Source organism: Molossus molossus, unplaced genomic scaffold (genome assembly GCF_014108415.1).
Source record: "Molossus molossus isolate mMolMol1 unplaced genomic scaffold, mMolMol1.p scaffold_m16_p_4, whole genome shotgun sequence".
Lineage (NCBI taxonomy): Eukaryota > Metazoa > Chordata > Mammalia > Chiroptera > Molossidae > Molossus > Molossus molossus.
This window is the reverse complement of record NW_023425377.1, coordinates 61,699,259-61,708,990: the sequence shown is the minus strand read 5'-3', so window position 1 is coordinate 61,708,990 and position 9,732 is coordinate 61,699,259. Positions and strand designations below refer to the sequence as shown.

At 54.1% G+C, this 9,732-nt stretch overlaps 2 protein-coding genes across 2 annotated transcripts; both read left to right on the top strand.

Moving 5' to 3' along the window:
- Positions 1–268: 268 nt before the first annotated feature.
- On the top strand, positions 269–707 carry LOC118615770 (thymosin beta-10). The gene has a single exon (XM_036240978.1). The coding sequence runs from the start codon at positions 315–317 to the stop codon at positions 447–449; it is 135 nt and encodes a 44-aa protein (XP_036096871.1). The 5' UTR covers positions 269–314; the 3' UTR covers positions 450–707.
- R3HCC1 (R3H domain and coiled-coil containing 1) lies at positions 527–8,764 on the top strand. The gene is made up of 9 exons (XM_036282181.1): positions 527–587; positions 859–938; positions 1,330–1,457; positions 1,874–2,011; positions 2,741–3,338; positions 4,584–4,756; positions 5,986–6,056; positions 7,320–7,415; positions 8,339–8,764. The coding sequence occupies exons 1-9, from the start codon at positions 527–529 to the stop codon at positions 8,506–8,508; spliced, it is 1,515 nt and encodes a 504-aa protein (XP_036138074.1). The 3' UTR covers positions 8,509–8,764.
- Positions 8,765–9,732: the final 968 nt, after the last annotated feature.

Below are 9,732 nucleotides of genomic sequence, written 5' to 3'. Positions count from 1 at the left end.
ACTGGCATAAAAACAGACATACAGAACAATGCGTGGACTCATGAACCAAAAGGTCGCAGGTTCTATTCCAGGTCAGGGCACATGCCCAGGTTGCAGGCTCAGTCCCCAGTGGGGGGCGTGCAAGAGGAAGCCGGGAAACATTGATGTTTCTCTCTCTCTCTCTCTCTCTCTCTCTCCTCTCTCTCTCTCTCTCTCTCTCTCTCTCTCTGAAACTCAATTTAACATAATTTTTAAAAAGTGGGTCTCTTGCTGCAGCGACGCGAGTGGGGTCCGTTAGCCCGATCGAGGAGCGAAGCCGAGGACTGTTTAAGAAAATGGCAGACAAGCCGGACATGGGGGAAGTCGCCAGCTTCGATAAGGCCAAGCTGAAGAAGACGGAGACGCAGGAGAAGAACACCCTGCCGACCAAAGAGACCATTGAGCAGGAGAAGCAGAGTGAAATTTCCTAAGAACCTGGAGGACTCCCCACCCCCGTCATCTTTGGGATCCCAGTCGTGAGTGGAGAAAAAGCCACCCCACTTGCAAGATGGACACGAGCGACAAACTGCACTGTGAACCCGGATACTCCGCGCCCATGCCATCGGCCTGTGGGTCTCTGAGGGGACCCCCCCATTCACCCCCAATCGGACTGCCAAATTCTCCCTTTTGCCCTGGGATACTGTAGAAAATTATTTGTATGATTAATGAAAATAAAACACACCTCGTGGCATGGCAAAAAAAAAAAGTGTTGGCAGGATTTAATTGAACCTAGGTCACAGATCACTGCACCACGGGGGGGGGGGGGGGGGCAATCATGCCCTCTGCCATTTCTGCGATGCCTCCCCCGGGTCGCACGGTGGCGCTGCGCCTACGCCGAAGCCCGAGCTGTTGTCAGGCGCGAAGGGGCGCGCCGTCTTCTGGGGATCCTCAGGTCGAAGGCGACTCGCAGGGCGACTACGGTGAGTGGGGCTGGTCGCTGGCTTGGCTCCGGATCGCGCCCTCTGGGCCTCTCGTTCCCAGGCTGGGGAGGGCCGACCACGCCGAGCGACCAGGCCCGAGGCGGCCCCGGCCTCTCCGACTCTCCGCCCGGGCCCGTGAGCCCGGGGCGCGCGCGCACAGCTCGGGCACAAAGGCCCCGCAGCATCGGGCCCGCGTGCGGGGGCCAGGAGCCCCTTCCGTGCTGTTGTGTGCCGGGAGACCTGGGCACGACCCTTCCCCACCTCGGAGCCTGCTTCTCTCTTGTCTGAGAAACCCGTACCACGATGCCTCTGAGTCCCTTGCAGCACCGACACTGTGGGGTTGGGGTGGCTTGGGTCGCTCTGACCCCGGCCCTGACCGTCTGCCCCGCAGGCTCTGCCACCTATCACCCTGGCCCTTCTCTGCTTGGACGGCGTCTTCCTCTCCCCAACCGAGAATGACTTTGTGCACCGCGTCCACGAGGAGCTGGACCGCTTCCAGCTGCAGAAGCAGCTGTCCAAGTAAGATGGAGCGAGAGTGTTGGAGGGGCCCTGCTGCTGCTAGGAAGGGCAGGGTGCACCCGCTCCCTCTGCCCCCTTCCCCAGTGGTGCCAGCAGGGTAACTGGCCTGCAGTTGTCCTTGACCTTGGCCTTTAGGTTTAATGATCTGCCCTCTGGCCTCTCCCAGTTACATTTTGCCTGTGTAATTCTGGGCATTACCTCGAGACTGAAGAGGCCCAGCACAGGAATGGGAACAGGACCAGTAACTCCCCGTGGTAACCTCTATGCTCAGGTCCTTTGCAGTCAGCTTGGGACTCAACGGGGCAGAGGGAGCCTAATGTTAAGCCACCTTTAAATTGGGAGTGCGGCTGGTGGGGGTCAGGCCTTAGAAGCTGCACCTGGAGCCCATGCTCAGCACTCCTTCTGCCCCTTCCCAGGGTCCTTCTTTTCCCCCCACTCTCCAGTCGCCTTCGGTACCTGATCCATAGGACAGCAGAGAATTTTGATCTTTTGAGCAGCTTCTCTGTTGGGGAAGGCTGGAAGAGGAGGACAGTCATCTGTCACCTGGACATCAGGTGTGTATCCTACTGCCTTAGAGGGCTCTCAGTAGTTCCTTGTGGGTGTGGGCAGGTGAGTGATCTGGTCAGCCCCTGGGAGGGGAGCCCCCAGGCTGCTGCCTCTACCCCCAGCCTCAGCTGTTCAGAGTCAGTGCTGCCTTTTCTTTCAATAGTGGGGTAGATGTGTATTGTTTGTCAAGTTCATTTAGCAAATTCAACTGTACATGTTGAGCCAATAGAGAGAAAGAGAGAGAGAGAGAGAGAGAGAGCGCGCGCGCACAGTTTAAGCAATGAGGGTGTCTGCTCATGACTTGGGTAACATGTGCCCAGAGTCCCTGGAATAAATGTGAGAAACACAGCTGAGCCTTTGCTCGTCTCTTTTCCATGTGCATCTCTTAGGATCTTGTAATGACTATGAGCCTAATGTTTGATTTTTTTTTGATTGCCGAAACCCAGGATTGAACTATGTTTAATATTTTTCTAATAGCACAGTCCCTAAGTGCAAGTATTTGCCTGGTACATAACCAAAAGTTCAGCGTCTCTAACTCAGTTGAAACACGAGGGAGAGCTTGGCTCCTTTGGGCTAGTTCAGAGATAGCATTCAGCCTCCACTATGATACCTTCTTAAGGTATTTTCAAGGTTATTTTGGCATTGGTTTTTGCCGAATGCTGAAAGGCAGGTAGCTCCAGTAAATCATTTTCCTTGGGACCCAGATATGCTCTGACCAACTTCTGTTCCTGCTTCAGGTTACCCAGTTCAGATGAACTCTCTGGCCCCTGCCACTCTCCTGCCTCCCACCCTAGCAAGTACCAAGGTCCTTGGCCCACCTCAAACCAAAGACTGGCTGCTGGTCCCCGAGGGGTACGGGCAGGCCGGTGGCATCGAGGACGCAAGCCGGACCAGGCTTTGTATGTGCCTCGGGCGCTGCGCAGGCAAGAAGAATGGGCACTAACCCCTACCCCAGAGTTCAAGGTTGACGTTCCCGCTGGTGGGCTTATGGAAGAGCCTGGAGATGTTGGTGATGGGGACCCCAGCTCTGCTCAGGACCGCCCTGTGTTGATGATTCAGGCAAAAGAGGACCTAAAGGGCCCAAGCCAGCATTGTGAGAATGAGCAGCTGCTGGATCCAGTGGGCACTGAGCCCGTGGGGCCTGGGAGCCACTCAGGGGCGGGAGACAGCCTGGAGAAGGCCGCGCAGCTTTCGTCAGGTTTGCAGCTGGACTTGGAAAAGGGGAATTGGAGTGAGCTGGAGAAGAGCCTGACAGCAGAGGAGGAAGAGGAAGAGGTGGAAGTTGAGGGAGCTGTCAGCTTCCCCGAGGAAGATTACAGTGAGCTGCTGCAGGAGGTGATGAGGCTCATAAGCCCAGAAAAGGGAGGGCGGAAGTGAGGTGGGTGTAGTCCTGGGTAGATGGGACCAAGGGTCATGGTGTGGAGGGGTGGGCATGTGCTGGCTGAGCAGGGCTGGGTGTTTGGATGATAAGGGTCCCCTGGGAGACAGGGGGGAAAAGCATGGGGCTTTTGCCCAAAGGAGCCAGGGTTGACACAGTGGAGGGAGAGGAAGCTCATATTGGGTCAGGGATGTGGATTTGGATCCCAGCTCAACTACATGGGAGCTGTTTGACTTCGGGCAAGTCATTCTGCTTTTCTGAGTCTCAGTTTTCTCATCTGAAAATCAGATGATAATACGTCCTAACGTAGATGGGATGTATGTGGACTTGCTTTGTAAGGGACTGCAGATATTGATTGTGAAAATTATTCTGCCTGAAGCTTTGTCTTACAAATCTAATTTCCTTGGAACTGTGTCTGTCTCTGAGATTAGCTATGGTGTTTAGTTGGGAGGGCAGGTGTCTTTTGTTGCTATTTTATAGGTGAAGAATGGAGGCCAGAAAGACTTGCTTAATATCACATCATTAAGGAGGGAAGGAAAGATCCTGGACTTGCCCAGCGCTGTCTCTTACTGACTGTGCATCTTTGGGCAGAATTACTTAATTCTTTTTTCTTTTATTCTCACCCAAGGACATTTTTCCATTTTTGTTTGGTTGGAATGGGAGAGAGAGAGAGGAAGCGAGAGAGAGAGAGAGAAACATTGACGTGAAAGGGACACATCGAGTGGCTGCCTCCTGCACAACCCCAACCGGGGTTGGGGACAAACTGCAACTGAGGTACGTGCCCTTAGCAGGAACTGAACCCGGGTCTGTCTGGACCACCGGCTGACGCACTAACCGCTGAGCCAAACCAGCCAAGGCAGAATTACTTAATTCTTTGATTTACAGTGTCCCCATCTGTAAAGTGGATATATAGAATAGAGCTTTCAGGATTCTATGAAACATAATGTGTGTGAGTGCCAGTCACATAGTGGGGACTCCATAAAAGTAAGTTCCCTTCCCCAGTACCCACCCTTCTCCATCTTCCAGTCCAGTATACTATCATGCTGCCTTTCCTACACTCCTGCCAGGCGTGGCTCCCATGGGAACCTACCCTTAACACTCTCCCCACTGCCACCCAGAAGCCTGCAAGACTCTGGTTTTGAAAGCAGTTGTGTGGAGCCCTGTGTCAGAGCTCATCTTGCTAACAAATGTGCTCTCCCCAGATAAAGGACAACCTGACCAAGAAGGAGATTCAGGTAGAGAAGGTCTGTGTGGACACATCCTCCTTCGTGGAGGAGCTTCCTGGAGAGCAGGATTTTGCCCACGTGGTGGAGATCTACGACTTTGCATCGACACTCAAGACTGAGGACCTGCTGGCAGCATTTCCCGAGTTCCAGTGAGTGTAGGCGAGGCGGCGGGGTGGCAGAGGAAGCCGAGTGCTCCCTCTGGAGAGGGGCTAAGACATCCCTTTGTCGTTGGGTATACTTGCCTGCCCCTCCCCTGGTGCCTAGCCATCTAGAAAGGCAGAAAGTAGATTCCGTTGTTCTGGGCTCCATACTTCTGGGCAGTTCAGGCTAGTGGCCGTGACTGGGGAGAAGAGGAGGGTGATTTTTGGTTGTCAGTGTGTTCCAGAGGCCCTCGACCTGGTCCACCCGGCACACGCAGCACCTCCGTCCTGCCCCTGCATGCCCACATGCCTACCAGGCCCCAGTGGGACCCTACATCTGATGCAGGGCGCAGGCAGCCCACCCCCAGCCCCTTGTTCCATATCCCAGCTTCCCAGTCAATCAGTCAGCAGACTGAGGGCCATCTCTGCAGGAACCATCTCTGGGGAAGAGTCGGGGTGGAGACGGGAGCCAAAGGGATGTACTGAGAGAGAAGACTTCTCCTTTTCCCCTAAATTGCTTAAATCCACTCCAATCTTCTCCTTTTCCCTTTTTCTTTTCTTTTTTCTTAATGCTCATTTTTCTTTCTCTAATCCCCCTTCTCTTCTCCTATGTAGGCTTTTAAAAATCCCTTTCTTCATGGCCCCCTTTTCTGACTCCTTTGCAAAAGCCCTCCCACGCCCTCCCAGAGCCTGAGCTGGAGGAGAGCTAAAGGGGTAGCTGGGTGAGGCACCTGCTCTCACACCTGAAGGTGTGGCCAACCCAGGGCCACCCGTGACTTCTTCGGCCATGTAGTCAGTGCCTGCAGAGGGGCGGGGGTGGGGAAACTACTTTGGGCCTCTCGCGGCCCTCAGACAATGCCACTTTCCTGAGCAGGGGGCAGAAAGTTGATCAGGAGCAGTAACACGGACATGCAGATTTTAGGCCCTGTCTCTTGTCCCTACCACACCCTTTTGTCTCCAGCCTCAGACCCCAGCCCCTGGTCTGGCTGTGACAGCACCAGTAGGAGCCGTTGTCACCCTTGGTGTCATGCTCCATAAGCTCTTTTAGTCCTGGCTTCTTCAGATCTAGGAACCAGGGACCACCTGATGAACAGGGGTGGTTTTTGTCTTTTTGAAGAGATGGAACTAGTCTTGGGCTCACAATGTTTGAGGAGTGGCGGTGGCAGGGGACTCCTCTAGCAGAAAGGGTTTTGCTCATTTGCTTTTGTAATCACTCTGCCTGCTCTTCCCCATCTCAGAGAGAAGGAGTTCAAGATCCAGTGGGTGGACAACACACATGCCCTTGGCGTCTTTCCATGCCCGGCCTCAGGTACTGCAGCTTCGCGGTGGGCTCAGCCCCTGCTCTGTCCCTGAGAAGGGAAGGGCCTTGGTGTCCCTGGTGTGCCCAGCATGTCCAGGTTGCAGGCCCACTCCCAGCCCACCTAACTCAGAAGTCCAGGGAGCAGAGGGGGCTCTGGGCCTGGCAGCCCACAGCCTTTCCCATTCGTGTTAGTCCCTTCAGTTTAGAGACTTCAGATTCAAGTGACACTGAGCACTTGTCACAGGGCAAGCCCTAGGTACTTCCACATATTAAATGAAATCATATGAAAGTGATCTTTTTATAGGTCAAAAGCATTCCAATACGTGCCTTCTTTTCCTTTTTTATTACAGCCTCAAAAAGTGGGTGAGATCACCTGTATTTTGCAAATGGGGAGACCAAGGTTCCCAGAATGTCAGGGATCTAGTCAGAGTTATGAAGCTCCTCAGTCAGCCGGCCTACTGTTGTAACTCCAGTGTTCCTTCTGCCTCTTGCCCACTTTCCTGAGCTGCCTGTCACACCCCTGCTCACTTTGGGTGTGTTTATAAAGAGTAATCCCCTGCCCCTCTTGGCTGGGCTTCTGAACACTGGAGCTGAGAGAGGCCATAGGTGGTGTGGGCTCAGTCCTCCAGAGGACCTGAGGGAAAAGGGGTGGTGTTTAGGGAGCAGGGCACAAGGGCACAGTAGGGGCTCCAACCCCAGAGAAGGAGCCGAGTGAACGGGAGGTGGCAGGGGAGCCCAGAGGCCACCTGGTGCGATGGAAAGAATGAGTACTGGGCTGGGCCTGGCCGGGGCTGCCTTCTGGGTGCCAAGCTGTGTGGCATGAGCAGGTCAAGTTTAGCCTCAGTTGTCTCATCTCTAAAGGCGTGGCTTGGCCGTGAAGCCCCTCCCAGCTCTGACATGCTGTGTCTGTATGTAACTCAGAGCAGTGAGGGCATGCGTCCTGGGAGGGTCTTGAGTTGGGGAAAGGGTACAGTTTGAAGCTCCCTGGCTTTAGAAGGTGGGAGGCCGCCTCTCCTGTGCTCCTGCAGCCAGGGCGGAGGGTGGAACCGGGCTCTGCAGGCTTTCCTTCTGCGAGCGCAGGGGCCCGAGGCATTTGGGGCTGGGGCGGGAGGGCACATGGCACAGAGGCAGTGGGCAGCCCTGTCCCTGGACTTAGGATGAGTGCATGAAACAGCTGCCTGTGTTTTAGGTGTGATGTTTGTGTGTTCCTGGGCCCTGGAGGGACCTGACCAGTAGGGGGAGGATGGCCCTAGAGCTCTTTTCTTTCCACAGCTGCTGAAGCCCTGACCAAGGATTTCTCAGGTCTCAAAATCCGACCCCTCACGCAGGGAAGCAAGCAGTCCAAGCTGAAAGCATTGCAGAGACCAAGTAAGGGAGCGGCTGTGTCCCGACGGGCAGGCTGTGCGCGTGGGGCGGCTGTGGGCCTTTCCTGTGATCCGGCCCCCCTTGTTCAGCTCTCTGCAGTTAGGACCCCTGGGCTCAGTGGCCAGGGGGTGCTCCTCTCTCACACCGGGACACCTAGGGAAGGAAGCGCCTGTCTGCCTGCTGCTGTGTTCAGGGCCTGCCCTCCTGTTCACACCTTTGCTGGGTGCTGCTCGCGGAGAAGCTTGGTTTTTTCTGCAAGTCCTTGGGAACCATATTTCACAGTGTGGTAAAAAGAGTCCACCCTTAGTGTGATCCTGGCTTTGTCACTTATTTAAGTTGACCTTGAGCAAGTCACCTCATGTCCGTGAGTTGGTTTTTTTCTCTAAAATAAGTAGCTCGTGCAGAGTGTGCCAGAGGTGTGGATGAGAGCTGGCAGGTCTGCCAGGAGAGCTGAGAGGCACCAAAGGCGCCAAGTAAACGGCAGCTCTTCCCTTTGCCTCTTCATCAGAAAGCATGACGGGGACTTTTAAAGGCCAGTTTCCTGTGGCTGCAAGGCAGTGGCCAGCTAGGCCTGTTGACGCCACCCACGCTTTTGTGGATTGTGTGGCCTTTGCCCCATACTTCCTGGGGACAGTAAATATCCTCCTATCCCAGAGTACTAGGTGTGCCATACTGACTCGATTTCCCTCCCAATGGCCCTACAAAGCAGGAAGGTGTACTGTGCAGGTAGAGAAACAGGGAGAGCACAGAGAGGTGGCAGGATTAGGTCCAGACCCAGCAGCCCTCAGTGGGCCCCCTCTCACTGCATCGGGCCGTACTGTGAGCACAGCTTGTCTTAGGCGGCCTCTGAGGCTGCTGTGTCGCTGGGAGGAGAGGAGGCCATGGCTTTGAATTCAAGTCCTCACCCCATGGGGCTTTCCTTGTAGAGCTCCTGCGTCTAGCGAAGGAGAGACCACAGACAAGTACAGCAGTGGCCCAGAGGCTGGTGGCCCGGGCCCTGGGGCTTCAACACAAAAAGAGAGAGCGGCCTGCTGTCGAGTCTCCTACCTCCCTGAGGCCTGAAGAGGCCCAGCCAGCCTGGATCAACTCCCCATGACAAGCTGGGGCCTCAACACCACAAGCCTTTACAGGGACCAGAGCAGCCCTGTCTCCTGCTGGAGCTTCCCTGTGGGACGTGAAGCTTCAGTTTGGTCCAGTTTCAGAAGTTGAGAACAAAATAAAAACTTAAAATTTTAAATAATATATACTTAGGAATAAATCTAAGATGCGCGACACCTCTACACAGAAAACTGTAAAATGTATTTGAGAATTTAAAGACCTGAATTAATGGAGAAAGAAACCATGTCCTTGAATTGGAAGACTTAAAATTATAAAGATGTAATTTTTAAACTAGTTTATAAATTCAATGCACATTCAATAAAAATTCCAGCAAGTAAAAAAAAAGTTGTTATAGCTCTGGCCTGGTGGCCCAGCTGGTTGGAGTGTCATCCATACACCAGAAAGGTTGGGGTTTTGATTCCTGGTCAGGGCACATACCTAGGTTGTAGGTTCGATCCTGTTGGGGTATGTATGGGAGGCAACCAATCAATGTTTCTCATGTGAATGTTTCTCCCTACAATCAATAAAAACATATCCTGAGGTGAGGATTAAAAAAAGTTATGTGATTGCTTCAAACTGTGATGTACCACGGGACACTAGGGGGTGCTGTTTGTCTCCCATTTTAGACCTGGGGACGCTGAAGAAATTGGTTATTCCAGGAGACTGGCCTGGAGGACTCCCCTGGGCCTGCCCAGCATTTTTGCACAGAGCCTGCCCAGCATTTTTGCACAGAGCCTGCCCAGCTTGGGAGTAGGTTGCACCTGCGGTGTGACACCTGTGCAGTCTCCCCTCACCAGTCGGGTACCCTTACCTGCCCCCAGCACTGCAGAGTGGCTGGGGGCTGTGGTGTGGGCCAGGCCAGCCCCCAGGACTGGTCCTAACGTTTTCTGTCAGTACAGGCTACAAAAGGGCTCCTTGCAGAAATAAACATGAACAAAGCCAAGAGGTGAAATCTGAAATTGTTACTGAGTTTGCCTCCCTTACAACGGATGCAAGGACATTTTTTGTGGGGACAGGTCCCAGTGCACTCATTTTTCTGGTTTGGATGGAGTCGGTGCTGAGGGGCTTCCATGTCATTGTGGAGCCTTGTGATTTCCTGGTACAGTCTTGACACAAGTAGGAGCCATTGTCTGGGTGAGAGTCCCTGGCCGGGCCGCCTACCCCCACTGCTGGGGAGAGCTCTGAGCCCCTCTGTACATGTGCACACCTTGCCTTGCCACCC

Coding starts and splice junctions, on each gene's coding strand:
- LOC118615770 (XM_036240978.1), top strand. CDS start 315: ATGGCAGACAAGCCGGACATGGGGGAAGTCGCCAGCTTCGATAAGGCC.
- R3HCC1 (XM_036282181.1), top strand. CDS start 527: ATGGACACGAGCGACAAACTGCACTGTGAACCCGGATACTCCGCGCCC. Junction 4,757..5,985: donor GCAGCATTTCCCGAGTTCCA/GTGAGTGTAGGC, acceptor TCCCCATCTCAG/AGAGAAGGAGTTCAAGATCC. Junction 6,057..7,319: donor CTTTCCATGCCCGGCCTCAG/GTACTGCAGCTT, acceptor TTCTTTCCACAG/CTGCTGAAGCCCTGACCAAG.